Source organism: Leptodactylus fuscus, chromosome 8 (assembly GCF_031893055.1).
Source record: "Leptodactylus fuscus isolate aLepFus1 chromosome 8, aLepFus1.hap2, whole genome shotgun sequence".
Classification (NCBI taxonomy): Eukaryota; Metazoa; Chordata; class Amphibia; order Anura; family Leptodactylidae; genus Leptodactylus; species Leptodactylus fuscus.
The window spans coordinates 34,555,992-34,577,390 of NC_134272.1; the positions used below are offsets into that span (position 1 = coordinate 34,555,992).

At 40.6% G+C, this 21,399-nt stretch overlaps 1 protein-coding gene across 2 annotated transcripts in view; it reads right to left on the minus strand.

Moving 5' to 3' along the window:
* The window catches only part of KLF7 (KLF transcription factor 7), a 109,192-nt gene extending 99,913 nt beyond the window's left edge, over nt 1-9,279 (minus strand). For both annotated transcript variants that reach the window (XM_075284354.1, XM_075284353.1), the window contains exon 1: nt 8,662-9,279. In XM_075284354.1, coding sequence (XP_075140455.1) covers nt 8,662-8,763 — 102 coding nt within the window. In that variant the 5' untranslated portion in view covers nt 8,764-9,279. The remainder of the gene's footprint in view (nt 1-8,661) is intronic.
* Nucleotides 9,280-21,399: the final 12,120 nt, after the last annotated feature.

Below are 21,399 nucleotides of genomic sequence, written 5' to 3' on the forward strand. Positions count from 1 at the left end.
TCCACTGGCGGATAATGTGAAAAATATGCATTTCTGTTTTCCACAATGAAAATAGGAAAACAATGCCTCTGTTTGTTGCCCTCTTGGGGTAGCCCTCTTAAACATCATGCATGAATTTTTCAACAAGCCTAATGCTATGATGTGAGGATTAACCAAACTAATAGATCTATTCCAAAAGGAACAGAATCCCAGCTGTGGACAGCTCTGTTTCAATCTGGTTGGATCTCTTCAGCACAGCATAGGGAAATAAGAGGGCTACCACTAGAGGGCAGCAAACAGAGGCACTGTTTTCCTATTTACATCTTGGAAAACAGATTTGCATATTTTCCAATAATCCCCCAGTGGAGCAAAAATGGCTTTGTAAAACTCCATACGCCTCTGAAGGGGCTCTCTCTTTAAGGATTGATATTATCCCCATAACCTGGTCTAGAAGTCTCTCATCTTTTGCCAAACCAGCTTTCCCTATGCTGTGCTGAATAGAACCAGATCGAAACTTTGCTATCCACAGCTGGGATTCTGTTCCTTTTGGAATAGATCTATTGGTTTGGCTAATCCATGCATCATAGCAATAGGCTTGTTGAAAAAGTCAAGCATGATGTTTAAGAGGGCTACCCATAGAGGGCAGCAAACAGAGGCACTGTTTTCCTTGGAAAACAGATTTGCATATTTTTCCCATACTCCTATGTCCTAAAATACAAAATATATCCAACCAGTAGATCTTAAGTACCAAGGAATTTGAAATCCAGAATCATTTGGTTACCTTGTTCACCAATAAACCAAAGCAGGATACCGGACATTACCGCTAACCGTCAACTATCGAGCTACCCGGGAATTCTTATTTAAGAGGATTTAAAAGAAAGGGAATAAAGCCAAGGATTACAGAAGACTAGAAGGAATCCCTTTTATAGATAATAGTGGAATATGCAGACCAAAGACCCTTTTCCAGAGTCCCTGTACTGCAAATAGGATATTTTACCGTAACCACAAAATAATAGTTGTAACATTAATGTAACTGAGCAGGGACACAGTTACATTGCACTAAACCTCTTACAGCTCCAAAAATCCCAGTAAAAATGGTAAAAATGAACAAAAGGTCTAATACAGAAAAATAAGGTGATGTACAAAATTCAAGTAAACGGATTTCCCATTTAACAAAACCAAGGCCATAGTGATGGACTCTCTGTGTTCGGGTTTCCGTTGGGGACCCCCGAATGGAAATCTATCCGCATAAAAAAGTGGTTACCTAAGGAAACCCGTGGACGCCATAGAATATAATGGGATCCATGTGGTTTCCGCATGAAAAAAGAAAAGTGCTGCTTGCAGGACTTTTCTCTCCGCATAGTTCATGAAGATAAGGGAACAGAATGGTGTAAACACAGATGTGAAACAGGTCTAAGACCTTATGCAAACCTGAGTACTACTACTCTATAAAATCTCTAAGTATAAATTTCCTATAGACTTCCATGGGTCTATTGCACCACATGTCTCTTTTTTGACACCAAGGGGTATAAATATTTTTATTGTATACTATTCTGTATAAAATTATGCTATGCGCCATTGGACACCATATTACAGAACCCCCAACCCCAGCAGCATTGATCACGCATAAGCCTTATATTAGTTTCAAATAAATGTAAAAAGATGGTACCCCTGTGTGAATCATGTCCAGACCACTGGCACAGTGCTGCAAAATGCTAAGAGATCTGTGCCTTCACGATAGGCAAGTTTAGCAATGACCCCTGTACTCTTGTTATGAGACTTGCAGGATAACACTGAAATATGACATCTCATTGCAATAGAGATAACTGAACATATCTCGTGCTGATAAGTTCTGATGCAGGTCAGCAAGGTTTAGGAGACTTTTTAACTGCTGTGACCTTTTTCTTATATATGTACTAGCCATTTAGGCTAGGGCTACGTAGCGGCCTGTGGCTGCACAAGATTGAGACTACAAATGTCATGATGCCAGTGGTAACTAATGATAGTGAATTTGGTTGTGCGGAAATCCAGCGGGGTTGCATTTCTACTGATTGACGGGTCCTGGCATCTTGCAGGGTGCATTGTGGCCACATCCACGAACACCGGCCGCATATACTATAAACTGCAATTTAGTAGGTTGACATTGTGATCTCATGTTTAGAAGTGTAGCTCTAACCTCCCATTGTACTGAAGGACAGGCCTGCCAAGCAGTCAGTAGTTGTCAATCATTTACTTCATGAGGGGTATTATTTGGCTCAGTAAAAACATACATAATTTTATTTTTATCGTCATTTTTCGGATAAACAGTACTCTACATTCAGAACACAGTATTTAATATTGTAAGTGGAATTTCTGGTAGATTTGTTGAATTCCCATATACCATATAGGAACAAAGGGCTTTGTATAAACCACTTCCTTGTTGGAGAATGATAATTTGCATAGCTGTGAAACTACTCTACCAATGTAATACTGCAGAAATAGATATAGAGGAAATAATTGAATCTGTTTCCATGTTCCAGAGCATGTAACAAAATGACGCCTTTATACAAACTTATGTGATAAAAATATCAAACCTAACATCTTATTTTATGCCTATGTGATACACATAAATAAAAACACATTGGGCTTCCTTGCATTTCATGGGTAGAGCAATGCTAAGGAATTAATAAGGGTCAAATATACAAGGGCAGCAGCATAAAATCACAATTAAGATATAAGTATGCCAGATGGAAATCCCATGCTTGTAATGTAGATAGGACATATCCATCCTATTATCTATGGCTCAAGGAACATATTGCTAAGAGTGACAGGGCAGTGCTGAGTGACTTACTACTTTTGGCTGCTGGCGTACTAGTGGAAATTAATATGATCTGATTTTTTGCCATATATAAAGCAGCTAAGATACCTTTCACAGACTGCAGACTACTGCCATTATCTACTGTCTGCATTCTGGGGACTACAGTTGTTTCAGAACTGTATATGAGCCCCTTTTTACCCATATCTTGTTCGTAACACCACCCTTATATCGCTGTAAAAAAGTATCACTAATTGAAGATATGTATACGCAATAAAACAGGTATAAGCTGAATTAGGATGACAGCAGGCCCCTTACCTACAGGGCCCCTGTGCAGCTGAGCTTATTGGACAATTGGTATGTCCATCTCTGGGGAAATGTGTGACTGTAAAGTTCTTTGGGCAGCCCTGTACGTCAGCCGCACAGCAAGGAGTGAATCTTCCAATAGTGACAATTATAAGTCCAAAATTGTCAAATACTGTATGCAGGAATTATTGAAACAATACTATAGACTAGAGATGAGCGAGTAGTATTCGATCGAGTAGGTATTCATTTGAATACTACGGTATTTGAAATACTCGTACTCGTTCGAATATTACTCGCTATTCGCAGTAAAGATTCGATTCAGAACCAGCGTTGATCAACGCTTGTTCTGCAGCAGGCTCGTCTTTGCTAGTCGGGAGAGCTGGCAGCTTGCGGTTATGTGGGAGCTAACGTTTTCTCATAGGAATGCATGGACCAGCGTTGATTGGCCGAATACTATACAGTGTACAGCATTCGGCCAATCAACGCTGGTTCTGCCGGCAGCTCGTCTGAGAAGGCGGAGTCTAAACTCGGACCACAGCAGTCTCCAGTGTGGTCCGATCTTAGACTCCGCCTCTTCACAGATGAGCCTCCGGCAGAACCAGCGTTGATTGGCCGAATGCTGTACACTGTATAGCATTCGGTCAATGAGAAAAAGTCAGCTCCCACATAACCGCAAGCTGCCAGCTCTCCCGACTAGCATGGATGAGCCTGCTGCAAAATTAGCGTTGATTTGCCGAATGTTATACAGTGCATAGCATTCACACAATCAATTCTGCTTCTGCAGGACGAGTAAGGGCCAGTTCACATTAGCACTTGCCTCCTGTCCGGAAGGAGTCTGCAGGAGGACCCCCCAAACGGAATATCAGCGCAACTGCAAGCACTGTGCAGTTAAAGCACACGGACCCGTTATAGTCTATAAGGTCCGTGCGCTTTAACTGCACTTCACTCCTCCTAAATACTCTCCTCCTGCTACTTGTGGACTTGGTGACTCTCCTTTAATCGAATAGTGGTTTCCCCTGAAATGAGCATTTTTTCCCATAGACTATAATAGTATTCGATATTCGATTGAGTAGTTGAATATTGAGGCTCTACTCGAAACGAATCTCGAATATTTTACTACTCACTCATCTCTACTATAGACATTATAACTTAATAAAGTTTCCTACCGCAGTTCACAAATGATATCTGCGCTAGACTGCAATCCTGAATATAAATGGTATCAGGAACATGTGACAAAAGTCCATTGACGTCAGCTCATGGAAAACTAACATGTCTTGTAATTTCCAGTAGGAAACAAGCTATTATTATACACATGGTGCGAGAGAACTACAAAGCGACTATTTGTAGTATATACCGTAGTAGGTTTACTAACAGTCACAGTGTAAAGTAAGCCAGGAAATCTGGAAATACACTTTGTTGTATCTTAAGCCGCGTCCCTTTCTGATATGCCAGGCCTCTATTCTAGCTGGTCTTATACTAGATGCACCAGTAACGTGCCAAAAAGCGCATATTTTAAGCCAAAATTCAGGGGCAGACAATCTAAGTATGCATAAATCAGCATAAATGAACATATCCATATTAGCATTACATTTTATTAAGGATGTCATAAGGGCCACATTGTTGGAGATTTGGCTACCTCCACAACATCTTGCTGATAATTCCATGGGAACATAAATACCTTTAAGTTGCTACTTCTCCAATGAAATAAGTAGGCGTTATGGAAACCCACCTACAAAGACGTATGGATACAGCCCACAACATTGGAGTGAAACCACTGTATTACAGCACCATGTCTGAGCACCATATGGTTCTGCTTACACTAGTGTCATGATTTCTATTAGGACTAATGGAGTCTGATGGAGTCTACTGAATTTTATTATATTTATTTTTTAATATATTCTTGTATTCCATATTGAAGCAGTCCAATGTTATAGACCAGCTTTAGGTGATTTTTTTTTATTAAAGTCCAGCAAAGAATCATAAAGGAAGAAATAGTAAGATGAAAGACAAATATTCCGCTTCTTTGACATTAATTGCTTGTTTTGGCAAAAAAACACCCATGAAAAGCTGCATGAATATGCCACACTGTGTGAACTTTGCCTATTTACACAGGAAGGGATAAGTCAAACTCTCTTCTTCCTTTTGGATCTATATGGATATTAAAAAAAGTCATCAAATACGTCACTAAAACCTAATATAACACATTAAGCCCCAAACCTTGACTTGAAAGAATTCAGAACCTCCTAGACTTCTTATCGCATCCTCCAGGAAGAACATTCAACTGATTGTCCACAAATCTGCATATAATGCCAAAACCCTGTACATGAATGAAGACCTGATATTGAGGATCTTCTGCTGCACCAAGCTGGCCATTTTTCCACCCAAGAATATGTTTCCCCCTAAACTCTATGGGCTTGTGTAGTAAGGCCATACAGAGCTTCAATTGGGATCCCATAGGCGTCTATAGGGCCCCAATGTATGTCCATATATATCTGAAGAACCCAGAATCTTCTTTAAATCAGATTTCAGACGATTCCATTAGGAGAAACATCATATGATCCATCAGAATCTGTGCTAGTTAGCCATTCTCCCCCAGAAACATTGCTTCTATTGGGAGATTAACAACCAAATGCAGTGGCATCATGCATAATACCATACAGTAGCACACAAAGTATGGAATATTCTGTATACATGAGAATGAGGCCTAATGCTGCAATCCTCCAATCATTGTCATCCATCAACACTGAGATGTCTCAGGGTATGAACCAAGCAAGACTATATTGCTTTCCTAACTTTAGTAATAAAAATCTAATTTCATTTATCATATATTATAATACAGCAGATAGATCATAGCCTTCATAATTCTGTCCTATGTCCTTAGAAGCTTCTGTTCCCGCAGGCCACATGCTATGGCTACATGGATGACTTTGTTGTAGAGACATGGATAGGGTCACATGGCAAAGTGACATGTGCTCGCTTCCTATTATTATGTGAGTGAGCTCCATTACTCCTATCACTATGCATATCACAACGCAATGCCACCATCAGCTTCAGATGCAATCTGCTGCATATCTGGCCACCGGTCTCCAGAATATCACACACAACTGGGACATGTCACTATATCACATTGCTGAAAATGTAAAAAACTGCGCAGTGTAACCTTACGCTTATAAAATGATTAGTTTACATATTACTCTAGAATTTACTGATCATTCTGTATAATATGGCTTGTGTTTGTCTGGATGTCATTACGCCAGTTCTTTATCCTTAAGGTGTTTTTTCCTCTTGCCAACTCAATTGAGACACGCGTCCTTCTTTAGACAATGTCATTAGCTATTCATGCTGGCCACCATGTCTCCAATACCAGCAATCACTTCAGAGAGCGAGCTAATACTGATCCTCCAAGCACACCATGTGCTCGTCCTAGCCCTCATTGCTAAGTCGCCATTTCTTCCATGTTATTTTTTCAGTAGGTAATAAAAAGTAAAGAGGTTAATGATGAAACAATGCATCTCCCCAACACAGGCTTCAAAAACTAATGGTTCTGCAAGTGATTTTGTGTTGAATTATTAAACATTAGGGCAATGCTCTTTGGGCCTTCTTTTAATTATTCATCTTGGCGTTCAGAGGCAGAATGGAAGGTTATCTTAACGGATCATTTTTTAGGCGTAAATAATAGAACGCGTGGCACACGGATCAAAAAATAAAAGCCCCATAAATAATATTAATACATTCTTTAGACTGTCCAACTTTATATCTACATTGAAACATCTCAAGTATGACACAAACTGAAAAAACATATGATAAGCCAAATGTGAGGAGCTAAACTAGGCTATGGATATAAGCAATAAAACTCATGAATCTTTGTTTGGTTCTGGAATTCTTGGAATTTCCTCTATTTAGTGAGGATACCAACAAACGTCAATGCACGGCTCCATGTTCTAGGGCCAAACTTGGACAAATATCTGGTGATATTAAGACATCTAAAAGTAACATCTTCACATCTGCTAGAGAAACATGTCTCTGTCTAGTATGGCTGCATGGCAACCATGGAAAAGTCAATGGAAAGCAGAATAAAGGAGAATGGCATCAAACACTGCAACGAGCACATACTGCTTTGGCTTCTTCTGTTACATTCAAGAACTTACAAGGAATTAGAAGGCATCTCTCAAGCGTTCTTCGCCATTAATAGCCAGCTGAGGCTGGAGCAGATGACCTGACACACATACATGCATTTCCATTTATTATGACTCTTCAAACTTACATGGGGATCTTACTGTACTTTGATCTATTGTTCTAAAGTGCAAATGCTGTTATGGTTTCCTACTGGGGCAGGCAACAGCTGCAGCCAAAGTATCACATACAGTGTGCCTTGGGCATGCTGGCTATGTCAACAGATTATCTTGCATTGAGCTGTCTAGACTGTTATTAATATGCAACTGATTCAAAGTACTGACCTACTAAGTTGTGGCTTTTTACTAGGGAGAGTGAAAACCTGTAATAATTTCTGTAATGAGTCCACATGGCAGCACATGTCATCTTTATTGTACATACACACAATATACAGGCAGGAGAACAAACAATGAAAAGCTATGTTATGGTTTATTCATTGTGATCAGAACATCAAGACTACAATGTATCCACCGCATGAAACTTTACTATGGAGCAATATTCTATAGCCATAAACATGCCAGTTCAGAAGTTTACTCTACAACACTTACACCAACTATTTACCAATAAAGGCCATGTATATATGAAGCAGATAAATAACAGAACTATACATATACCATGCACATAAAGGTATTATTTTCTATTGTTATCCCATCATTTTATCTATCCTTGTACTGTGCATGTGTATATATGTTGTTAGAGCTGTCCAGCATTAGCGACTGCCAAATATAAAGCACATTTCACGAATCCATTGCCATTTTATTGGAAAGCATGGGTAGCATAAGTAGTCATGAACTAGAAGACTGTACAGAAGACATACATTCAAGGCAACTCTTTTGTCTATTACTGTAAGTGACTTCCCCAGATCCCATTGTGCTACAGTATTACAGTGCAGCAGATGCAAGTAGACAATTGGTACAAGCCAAATGCAACAAGAGGGACACATATATATATATATATATATATATATATATATATATATATGCATATGTACAGGCACTGTCAGAGATGTGATCATCTGTATGAATGAGATCATGCCATTGTGAGACAATAATAAGATTAAGTGTCATGGGATTTCTGCTGAAATAAAAAAGCAGCAGCATGGAAGAAGTCTCTAGCTTCTGCTGATCAAGCATCATGGATTAGAACAAAAATCACATGTGTGTCAGTGACATAATATACTAACCCAGCCATTGCCAGCCCTTTAACTTATTCTAAGCATTTGCAGCCACATGGAGAAGAATACAGAAAAAAAAAAACCTGCTGCTTGTAAGAAATGCCTGCTGCTGGTCAGTGACAAGGAGCTGCTTACTAGGATGGTGCAAAATGCCAGGGAATCTCCCCCAAATGAATGTGAAAGTGAATGCAGGGTGTAGTGTTAAAGATTTACAGGATTAATTTAAATCATTCACCTGCTGCCAATTCTCCTCCAAAGATGGCATTGCTGAGAAGTAGCCCGTGTCGTGTACAATCTGCAGCTCCTGGAATATGCTATAACTAGCCAAAACATCCATGATTGCAAAGGAAAAGATGACAATGAAAGATAGCTCTATAATCCTGGATGGCTGTCCTCTTATGACAAAGATAGATCCAAAGTCACAAGTGCTGGCTACAGTCAGGAGGGAAGCACAAGCAGCAACACAAGAAGTGCTGATCAATCAAACCCAAGCATTGGAAAAATCACAAGGGTGCAACACACAGCCAGAGAAAACAGAGAGAAAAAGTCAGGATCCAGTGTGTGAATGGGAGGCAAGGAATCCTTGGCAAGGCTGAGCTGCTGCTGCTGCTGCTGACTCCAGAGCTTGGACCAGGAAGAAAGATGCAAACTCACTGACATGGAATTGTCATCTATTTGTTGTGTACTACTGCTGCCTGCTCATGGATGCAAGCTTTGCTCTCTATTTTAGGAGGAAGGGGGGAAAGAAGTGCTTCAATTTTTTTTCCTCCTCTCTCCTAGCCCCCCCTCTTGCTTCTTAAGAGACTTTCTACCTCCTCCTCCTCCAGATCTGGCAGATGAGTAAACTCCTCCCCTCTTCCTTCCTCATCCTCCTCCCCTCACTGAACGAGACGCGCATGCGTCAAAAATTTCTTGGAAAAAGCTGCCACTCAGGAGAGCCTGTGACCATGTTAGGAGAACAGGGAGGGAGGGGGCGGGGCTCGGTGTACCAGAGGGATGTGATAGATCGCATGGCCAATCATGCAGCGGCGTTTCTATGGTGGGCGGGGTCTAGGCAGAAACAAGCCATTGGATTGGTCAGCGGGGATTCTCTGTGCTGCCTTACATGGCAGTGTGAGGCGAGCTATTTTTAGAGGGCTATATAAGCTGCGGCGTGTGCGAGCAGAAGTGCTGTCCGACAGAAATGTGCGCCGGGCTTGTGGCAGGAGCTGCTGAGTCCGGAGAATGCACCCGGCTCCGGCCTCAGCGTTATACACAACCACAGCCAGCGACTACACTGTACCACGCGTCTTGTGTGCGGTACCGCTCCGCCACAAGGTAGTCTGACTAGTGTCCTCACAGCTGCGCTTCTCCTGTGCGCTGCCGCTGCGCGTTTCCATGGTGTCTGAAGCGACGTGTTACATGATGGATGATGGACTCATCGTGTGAATTGTGCTATAGCAGCTGTGCACATGTCATAGACTTACTGGACCCTGCTGGAGTCTATGGGCGGTAGTGATAGCGGTATATACTCCTATCCCTGTGTGTGCCGCCATTACTGTCCCCTCACAGGTGCCTCAGCTCCTAAAGAGTCTCAGAAATGGCCCTTTAACCACTTCAATGCCGAGTCATGTAGGACCAGACACATTTTTGGGTTCTTTCGTGGCTAGAATATTTTTGCTGATGTTATGTAATTTTTTTTTATTTTTTTCACGTCTTTTCTTATTTGTAATGTTTTGGAAAATGTAACAGAAAATTCTACTAAAAAAAAAATAAAACACGTGTTCCCTCCCTGTGAAGTGGTAGAATTATTAGACCTAGCACATCAAGCCATAATAGGGCTGTGTTAGGCTTCGTTCACATCTGTGTCAGAGTCTCCATACGAGTCTCCGTTGCAGATTCCACCTGATTCCTCCGGCATTTATCTCTCTCCTGATTTCAGTATAAAATTGCTGGACACCATTGTAGTCTATGGAATCTGCAGTAACCACTGTTTTAGGGGGTGAGCTATTTGTCGTTTGGGTCCCATGGCGGATGCGAACGACGGAAATCAGGCGCAAGTGTGAACCTCGCCTTAGAGTATCCACTGCAGATTACTCCTAAAATTGGCAGAGAGAAAAGTCCTGCAAGGAAGACTTATCCCCACTGGTTTCACTATAAAACCGCCAGACCTTGGGTAACTACTTTTTAAAGAAGACCTTTCATGGATTTGGGCACATGCGGTGTTATATACCACTGGAAAGCCGACAGTGCACTGAAATCAGCACACTGTCGGCTTTCCCGGTCTGTGTCCCAGGTGAAGAACTATCGGTACTGTAGCTCTTCACAGTCAGAAGGGCGTTTCTGACAGTCTGGCAGGAACGTCCTTCTGCACAGCAGCGCCTATAGCGCTGTACAGTGTGAGCGGGGAGGAACCCTCCCTCCCTCTGCTGACATGCTCGTCCATAGATGAGTATTATCAGGAGGGGAGGGAGCGTTCCTCCCAGCTCACACTGTGCAGTGCTATAGGCGCTGCTGTGCAGAAGGACGTTCCTGCCAGACTGTCAGAAACGCCCTTCTGACTGTGAAGAGCTACAGTACCGATAGCTCTTCAGCGGGGGCACAGATCGGGAAAGAAGACAGTGCGCTGAATTCAGCGTACTGTCTGCTTTCCAGTGGTATATAACACCGCATGTGCCCAGATTCATGAAAGGTCTTCTTTAACCACTGTTTTATGGTTTTTTTTTGTTTTTTTTTACTGCCGCACCTCCTAAAAATGGTTTGCTTAAAACATCAAATATTCTCCAAAATGCATTAAATAAACATTACAAGCTGACCCTAAAAAAACCAAAAAAGACGACTTATGCCCAAACCCATGAAAGGTCGTCTTTAAGTGTACAGGCTCTCTGTCATTCAGACCCCCATGCGGATACAAACGGCAGAGTGTTGAACACTAGTGTGAACCTAGCATTAGTCACAGAATTGTGTCTTTGTTTTCAGTGCTGCCTTTATCGATGACCTCACCAGATTTATTATCATTTAGGCTGAGGCCCCACGTTGCAGAAATGCAACTTGTTTTTGTTGCAGATTTTGCTGTGTTTTTTGAGCCAAAACCAGGAATAAATTGAGCAGGGGGGAGAGGTATAAGAACCTCCTATATATTTGATATTCCTTTTATAGCCACAATACGCTCGTGTAAGCGACCACAAGAAAATGGCCACAGGCATGCGCATTTGTCTTCCCGATGGCAGACCCAACTGCGCATGCGTCCCATTTACAGCCATAAGAAGCCATCCGATGAACACGTTGCAGAGAGGGCGTTCCAGAGGATGAGGAAGCCGTCGCTGGAGAGTTTTTTCGCAGCACTGGGGACACCCCCAGTGCTGTGAGAAAAAACATTTGCATACCGATGAAAACCGGGATATCTACGGAACGGCGGCGCGGAGAAGACATCTAAAGGTAGGAGAAGAATAGCCTGTCTTAAGGCTATTCCTACGTGTTAGCGATAAAAAATGCAGTTTTAATGATTGAATCCCTTTAAGCATTGCTGTGGATGTATTTGCAGATAATTTTTCAAAGCTGAATAACCCCTTTAACTTTTATTAACTCTTGCTGGAGAGGAATTCAAAAGAACAGCAATTTTTGGCTACTCATCTTGCAAGTTGTATAACCTCATAAACGTATTCATTAGATCAATACGATATTGATAGAAAATTTTTATGTTTTTTGGTAAGTTTTATTACTTTGCAATAAAAACTCTTTATCTAATATGTTTTTTTTTCACATTGCCACTTTCCAGGACCTTTAAATTAATTATTTTTTGTTGATGGAATTGTGTGAGTCCAAGGAAAAAAAAAAAACAGACCACTAAAGTTTTTGCTTCTTAAGGCTAAAGCCCCACGTTGCGGAAATGCAGCTTTTTATGTTGCAGATTTTGCTGCAGTTTTTTGAGCCAAAGCCAGAAGTGGATTGAGCAGAAGGTAGAAGTATAAGAGCTTTCTATATATTTCCCTTTCGATTTATAACCATTCTTGGTTTTGGCTCAAAAAAACGCAAAAAAATCTGCAACAAAAAAAGCTGCGTTTCCGCAACATGGGGCCTTAGCCTTAAAGGGTATTCCAGTTACAACGAACTATCCCCTGTCTAAATGATAGGAGGTAACTTGCTGATTGGTGAGTGTTAGCATTTGTCTATCTTCAGCAGTCCTCATTCAAATGAGTGGCGCGGTGCCCGTTGTTTGACCAGACGTTCTGGTCATAACTGGGGTGCAAAATCTCAAGATTGTTGAAGGTCTGAGTGTTTGCCATAGCAGCCAGGAGACCAAATAACGGCCTCTCGACTGCCTATCACTTTTACACATAATGGGAGCCTATGTGTGTTATACTGCAATACAATGTATTGGAATTCAGTAGATCCCAGGCTCAAGTCTTCATGTGGGACAGGAAAAAAGTAAAAAGAATAAAAAGTAAGATATATATATATATATATATATATATATATATATATATATATATATATATATATAGTAAATAAACGTTCAATTTTATGGAGAACCTTTGTTGCATCCTTAACCCCTTCTGGACATCTGCTGTACTACCTGTTATTAAAAGAAAAACTTTTTTTTTTTTTTTTGCGAAGTTTTGGATTTTTGTGGGGTTAAAAAGTAAATAAAACTATATGCCATTGGTACCCAAATCCTACCTAAACATAGAATACAGATGACGTCATTTTGACGGCATAGTGAACACCATAAAAAGGAAGCCCTTAAGAAAGTCGCACAAATGCACTTTTTCTCCAGTCCCACCCCATTCTGGTTTTCTTTCTCCAGATTCCCATATTAATATTAAATGGTACCATTATGAAGAATAAAAACTTGTTTTTGTATTTTTGTTTTTTACTACCTGCTTTCCAAAAGCAATAACCTTTTATTTTTCTGTTCACAGAGCCATATGAAGACTTTCTTAATTGTGAGACAAAATGTATATTGTAATGGTACCATTTAATATTCCATACAATGTACTGGGAAGCTAGAAAAAAGCTAGAAAAAAAATCACAATAGGGTGGAATTACAAAAACTGCTTTTGCACCATTTTCATGGGCTTTGTTTTCACAGTATTTACTTTGCAACAATAACGACATGTTGGCTATATAGTGTGCGCACCTCTATTCTGTGGGTCGGGACGATCGTGGTGATACTAAATTTGTTTGAATACTAATATACTAAATATGATGCTAATTTTGTTTAAATTTATATAAAAATCCAAAACTTCGAAAAATAAAAAATTTTGATATCTTTAATCTTTAAAAAAAAAAAAATTCTGGGTACAGAGCTGTGTAAGATGTCCTTTTTTGTAAGGCAAATTAAAATTAAAAATTGAATTTAAAATTTTAAACTTTTAAAAAATTATTTCTAAACCCTATAGGGGAGTTGATTGCTGGGGGTCTGATCACTAGTACAATATATTGCTATACTAATGTATTGATTACACCTGAGAATTCCCATTGAAATGAATGGGAGGCGGAAAATACACTTTTTCCTTTGGTGCGGAATTTGTCCAAATCTGCTAGTGGAATTTGGCCTCGCCCATTGAAGACAAAATACAGTGGCGAAATCCAAATGCCGCTTCAATATCAACATGAAAACCAGCTTCAAATTAAACGTTAAAATCCGTTTTGACAAGCATACATTTTTTTTTTTTTTTTCGATTTCCTAAAGCAGAATTTTTTTGCTTAGAAAAGTCAGGGTGTAACTCCTACGTATAAACAGCCCCTAATGCAATGCTCAGTAATGATAGCAATGGATTGCCACCCCTAGCTCTCAATTTGGGGGTCGGCAACTTGACGTGCTGCTGTTCTTCAGGTGGCTCGGTCACATAATTCCCCACCAGTATGGTGTTTCTGGGTTTGGTGTTTCTTTTTTACATGCTTGTTTTAAATGTCAAAAAAAAAAAAAAAACACTAAAAACACTTGTACAGTTTTTCCCACAGTACTTTTCGCAGACAGTCCGTAGAGGTTTTCTGCACTGTGCTCACTGTGGAAGAACTAATGGAAATGGATGTCTTCCCTGTAGAAAGGTGGACATGTGCATTGCTATATACTTGGAGAACCACATGACACCATACCCTGCCGATACCATGGAATGCCCTTTTTAAAATATCTGGCTGCCTTGAAGAGGTTATCCAGGATTAGAAACATCCATTGGCCACATGCCCATACTTTTTCAAATCCTGGCTAGCCCCTTGAAGGGCACTTTCATCATGTCATTTTCATGCAGTTTTTAAAGTCAATGTCAGGAGTGGATTGTAAACTATTTAGGAAATGTTACTTTTATTTTATTTATTTATTTTAAATCCACTTCTGGTTTTGGTTTAAACCTACATAAGTTACATTAACAAAACGAATGCACGGCAAATTTCCCTGCCATTGTCTCTATATTATTAGAGATAGGGAGGCTAACATACACAGAATATGTTTATCACATTGAATTGGAACAGTGTTCCGGCTGGATTCACTAAGTTTCAGTAATGAGCAAATGTTTCTATACATTTCTACAGTATAGTAATAGCAATATCCATTAGATTGAAAAACCTTGGTTTACTGGCATAGTACCACTCACAAGTGCAGTTAAAAACTACATGTGGTTCTTAACCCCTTAATGACTAAGACGTTTTTCATTTTTACATTTGGAAGAGGACGTCTTACCACCTTCCCCAATTACTCTCTGCATTCTTCAATAGTTGCCTCCTTCCCCCCCCCCCCCCTCAACTCATTCTGATTGATTTTTTTCTCTAGCCCTCACCATTCATGAGCAATTATTTCTGTCATGTGGATCATCCCTGTCTTCCTCCAGCCCAGGACTGCCCACCTGGTAAGGGCAGGTCACTTCTTTTTATTTGTTCCCGCTCGCAGAAAAAGGAAGTGACCGGCTCTCGGTGATTTCAATGGGCTTTTGAGCCAGATTCCGCATCAAAATCCGCCCCAAAAAACCCAGTGTGAACCCGGCCTAACCCTTTCAATTTACTTGTCTTCATCTGCAGGTTCCTGTAGGACAACTGTCGATACAGTTAATGATAAAATATGTGTGTGACCAAGAAATAAAAGAATGATCATCACATATAATAGCTATAAAATACACCTTACAGTACTTGTTCTTTTTCTTACTTTTAACAGTTCTATAAATTGTAGTCTTTAATAATAGAAAATACATTTTAATATACAATGAATTTGTGTACTTGGGTTCATGGCAATAATCAGGCATTAAGCATATGGACACTGCGGATTTACACAATATGAGAATTATACCGGTGTCTCTTTAAAGTAAAGCTATGCTAGAGAGTAATGTATAAGGGTGAGTCAGTGAGCCATGATAGCTGTCCCTGTGAACCGTAATTAAAACCCCATATTTAGCCCTGTCTTGTCATTAAATCAGTGCAGACATATTTAATCCATTCATGTCACCGCCCCTACGATTGTGGTATGGTAGTTGTAAAGTGATAATTATATCATGTCTTATTGCATCAGAATTTAGTGCCATCCATCAAAGTAAAATTACAACTATAGGTTATCCCGAATTAGCTGGAAAAGTGCAGCTAGTAGTTCAGTGCAAATATTGCTGGAAATTTATATACATTTTTATGATTGCACTTGTTTCTTATTAGCACCACAGATAAAAGGAAAAATCTAATAATAGAGTAGTAACTATAATATAAAATGGTTTTAATCTCACTGGTCTTTAAACTAGAACCAGTCAGAAGCTGAGCAACCGCCATTGACCTGGCAGTAATGTAAGCAATCAGAATTTGCAATCAGATGACCAAGACATCTTTTTACCAGCAGCAGATGCACATCACCATGTTTGCGGAGATTGCCGTCACCCGGACAAGATCCAGCAGTGGTGACCGTGTGTTAGGTATCCCTGTGTCTGAAAATGTCTGAACTACATGGAGGTCCTTTCATGGATTTGGGCACAGGCAGTTCTATATACTGCTGGAAAGCCGACAGTGCACTAAATTCAGCACACTGTCGGCTTTACCGATCTGTGCCCCGGGTGAAGAGCTAGCGGTGCCGATATCGTAGCTCTTCACAGTCAGAAGGGCGTTCCTGACAGTCTGTCAGGAACGTCCTTTTCCACAGCAGCACCCATAGTGCTGTACAGTGTGATCGGGGAGGAACGCCCCCTCCCTCTGCTCACAGTGTTCGTCCATAGACAAGTATTATCAGGAGGGGAGGGGGTGTTCCTCTCCGCTCACACTGTACTGCGCGATAGGCGCTGCTGTGGAGAAGGACGTACCTGACAGACTGTCAGGAACGCCCTTCTGACTGTGAAGAGCTACGTACCGGCACTGCTAACTCTTCACCCAGGGCAAGGATCAGGAAAGCCGACAGTGTTTTTTGGTTTTTTTTTACTGGCGCACCTCCTAAAAATGGTTTGATTAAAACATCAAATATTCTCCAAAATGGATTAAAGGGGTTGTCCCATCACAAGGATCCTATCTATACTGCTTGTGAATGTGGATGTAAGACTTTTCCTAAATACATTGCTTCAGCAAAACTGCTTTGTTTGTCCACTATCTTACTTTATTCATTTTTTTGTGGCCACAGCCCTGACCTAGCTGCTCATGAGTCAAGTGATGTATCAGCCTGCTCTCAGGGGGAGGGAGGAGGGGCTAAGTGCACGGGAGCGAGCCTGGAGGGGGGGGGGTAGTTTACCCTTTGGGGGAAGGGGCCGCCAATGCAGGGTTAGACACCGGCACTGGGTTAGACGCCGGCACAGGTGAAGCCAGCAACATCGCTATTCTTCTGCCCTGCATGAAGCAAGCAGCGGCAGAAGCGATGCTGCTATTCCGGGGGAGGGGGGGGGGGTTGACGGAGGAGTGGAATAACAGCATCGCTTCTGCCGCTGCTGGCTTCATGCAGGGCAGAAGAATAGCGATGTTGCTGGCTTCACCTGTGCCGGCGTCTAACTGGGGACTGTTAGACGCCGGCACAGGTGAAGCCAGCAACATCGCTATGCTTCTGCCCTACATGAAGACATCAGCGGCAAAAGCGATGCTGTTATTCCGCTCCGGGGTCACATATGCAATGCCAAGCGGCGAGATGCCGCCGGCCCTGCGTGCACGCTCATACACCAGTCTAGCCATCACAATGCGAATACAGATCCGGCACCCTGTCGGGTCTGTATTTGCATTGTGAAGGCTAGACTGGTCTATGAGCGCACACGCAGGGCCGGCGGCATCTCGCCGCTTGGCATTGCATATGTGACCCCGCCCACCAATGACTCAACAAAGCCGGAAGACAGAAGATTTCAAAGAAACAAAGACTGGTGAGTATGCGACGTGGGACAACCCCTTTAAATAAAAAGTACAGGCTGGCCCCGCAAAAAAAAAAAAAAAAGACGACTTATGCATTCCCATATTTGGAAATATAAAAAAGTTATAGACATCAGAAGATGGTAACTTCAAGGAAATTAGGCTTTTAAGGTCTTAAAACAGAAATGATATATATTTAACATCACTGTAGTTGTAAGAACCTGCAGAATATAAGTAACATGGGATTTTGGCTGCACTATGAATGCCTTAAGAAACAGCCCGTAAGCAAATGTTTCAAATGCATTTTTCCTATAACTTCACCCCGTTCTGATTTTTTCTCAGTGCATCACATAGAGTAAATGGAACCAATACGAAATACTATATTCCTACAAGTCCTGATATGGCTCTGTGTATGGAATGGTAGTAAAAAAACAAAAACAGCTGTGATGGGAAGGGGTCAAAATGCTTATATCATGTAGTAATAATGGTAGTGGTTGATGTTTGCACTTTGTGGTAAAAATTGTAATAAAAGTGCAGTGGTTTTGCCATGATTTTGGAAAATTGAAGTAAAACTTGAACATTATCAAATGGGAACACATCCCAATAATGGTAAAATAGATGATCCCATTGATTGAGCCTTTCACCTGCTATGTGTATATATATATGATTTAAGACACCAAGTCTTGTTCATAGTAAAATACATCATTTATATTATTCATAGTGAGACAAATATTGCAGGCGTTTTTTTGGTGTAAATGCACTATATTAATAAAACTTTTGGACCCTTATTTATAAATCTTCTTAATGTCACACCTCTTTTCTCAGTTTTCAGCTTATACCATAATTATTAAGGGAATGGGTCGCCTTTACACCAAAGATGAAAAATGAAACAACTTTGCAAATTGTCTTAATTGAAATGAATAAAACTATAATTCTATGCCTAGAACTCATACACAAACCCATTTGTTTCCATGGTAACTACAAACTCCAAGTCAGAGTCCTAATTTGAACCCTATCGCTGTATATATATATATATATATATATATATATATATATATATATATACTGTATATATGCTGTGTCATGACCTGAAAAAGGCTGTATGTAAGGTATCTCACAAACACTGTTAAACATACAGTATGCAGGGAGGAATGGGCTAAAATTATTATTTACATTACACCGAAGATGTAGTTACATATATGTATAGCAGTAGATTTAATATGTACTCTATACGACCCTAAAGCATCTTTTGGGGCAAAGTTTTGCTTTGTTCAAACAGTCTATTTTAGTGTAAGACAACAGGTAAACATTTTAGGGACACTACTACAAATTTGTAACAACTGTAACAGCCACATTTATTTAATACACTTGCTTTACAGCCATGTCCTCTTCATATATGATAGTGTTACTGCTTTTCAGTGTATTATGGTGTGTGACCCACAGGGATATAGCGATCACTACCTGGTCTGAAAGCCCATCTACAAGGAGCGCTATCGCAAGTCTTTCCTTCCAACCGCGACCAGGCTGTATAATCTACATCAGACCAAGCGAAGATCACTCTGTACAGAAAACTAATGATTATGACTATGAAGTCTTCCTTCTTTCTTCTTCTGTTCCTTAGCTGCTATGGACTCCTAGTATATCTTCTCTTCTCAGCATATGTGTGTCTACTTCCGTAATATATTACTGTGTATTATCCTGTATCTGTATTACTATGCTGCTGTAACACGCTGAAATTTCCCCACTGTGGAACTATTAAAGGATTATCTTATCTTATTTTACAACAAGAATATAACAGTATTATACAGTAGATAGCAAATGGTAAGTGGGTGCATGTTGGGACCCAGTATCTCAAGGTTATGCCTCTAATGAAACTGATCAAACTTTATTGGTATGCTCATGTGCAACACATTTGCCAGTGGCATATACTACAGGATCTACTTCACCTTTAAATTTCTGATGCAGATGTGCAGTTTCATATGGCGCGGATCTACATGAGGATTAGCCCCATTCAATGGAGTAATCCCCTGTCATATCTTTGTGAAATTTACAATTAAAGTAGCTTTCTAATTGTTCCTGTTGACCTTTTTTTGCCATGGAACAAACAATGATCTGTACAAATTATTGTCTGGATTGTTATCGGACTTGGTACAAAATGTCACCAAACATTCCACATTGTAAACCACATCACATTCACAACCAAATGTTGAATGTACCCTGAGATTCCCTATCAATGAGCCTTTCATTATAACAGTATACTGTCTCAGCTACAACCAACTAAAAATCTTAGGCAGGATTTTTCACTGTGAAAACACCTGAAATCTGCCTCTCATTTATTTCAGACATAATGTATACAGTAGCATTATTCTCTGTCTTACCAGAAACTGAGCTGAAACCTCAGCAGATGGCAACACACTTATAAGTCCCATCAAATGGGGCAAAGCATTGTATCAGAACAGCAACCATGGCAGAAACCAGTGATAGGCTGAGCATTGGTTCCTACATGTCAAGGGGGGCCAGGAAGAGCTGGGGTGGCAGCAGTGCAGATCAATAAGGAGAGTGATGCTCTTAAATTCTTTTATTTTCTCACCCATTCTGAAATGCTGAAGGGAAACTGATGCCAGGATGCATCCCATTGTTTTTTATTATTTTTTGCAGACAGTCCAGACATCAGTTGTGATGCTGGATTTCTCCCTATCAGAAATGTCCAGCTTTGTGCGGCTCAGTTTTAAGACAGCTTGCTAGACACAAGAAATAGGTGTAAATCCAGCCTTGCCACCTTTTAGATTCTTATACTCCTCTTTTACTGCATGGTTTTATCTTGTAGCTTATCTATGGCATGTTTTTGAAGCTTTCTTTTCTCAATGGGGGGAATTTACAATTCTTTTACCCCTGTTTCCAGGAATAAATGGCCTAGATGTGGTGGATATGTCACTTTACCTTGTCTCCCATTTAACACTTATTAGAAAACTAGCTGGTACCCGCGACTTCGTCTGCGGTGATTGTAGAAGTGGGTATATACAGGCGCGGGTAAGGTTTTCGTACTGTGTATAAGGGATGGGATATGAAATGTAACTTTGTATCTTGTTTTTGCTGTAATTCTGAGAGCACATGAGACTTTTGTGTTGAAGCTAATTTGTATTTGAGCTGCTATCCGGTGTTCTGAGAAACTGTACATAGTGACTTTGGGACAGAGGTATTTGAAGTTAATATACCTCGATATACGACATTGTATGATTTGTTATTTTCTGCCAGTAGTGTGTTGACATTTTTTTATACATAGTAGATGAGGTTGGATAAAGACATGAGTCCATCAAGTCCAACCTATAACCCTACAATCCCCTACAGTGTTGATCCATGGGAAGGCAAAAAAAACCATGAGGCTCATGCCAATTGCCCTATTTCAGGGGGAAAAATTCCTTCCCGACTCCAAAACTGGCAGTCAGTATAAAACCCTGGATCAACGTGTCCTTAAAATCTAGAGACCATAACCCATTATATTTTTCTCTTCAAGAAAGGCATCCAGGCCCACTTTGAACTTGTTCAGTGAATCCGCCATCACCACTTCCTGGGGCAGAGAGTTCCAGAACCTCGTTGTTCTTACTGTGAAGAATCCCCTTCTATGTTTCTGGTGAAACCTTCTCTCCTCCAGACGTAGAGGATGTCCTCTTGTCACTGTCACTGGCCTAGGAGTAAAAATATCCTT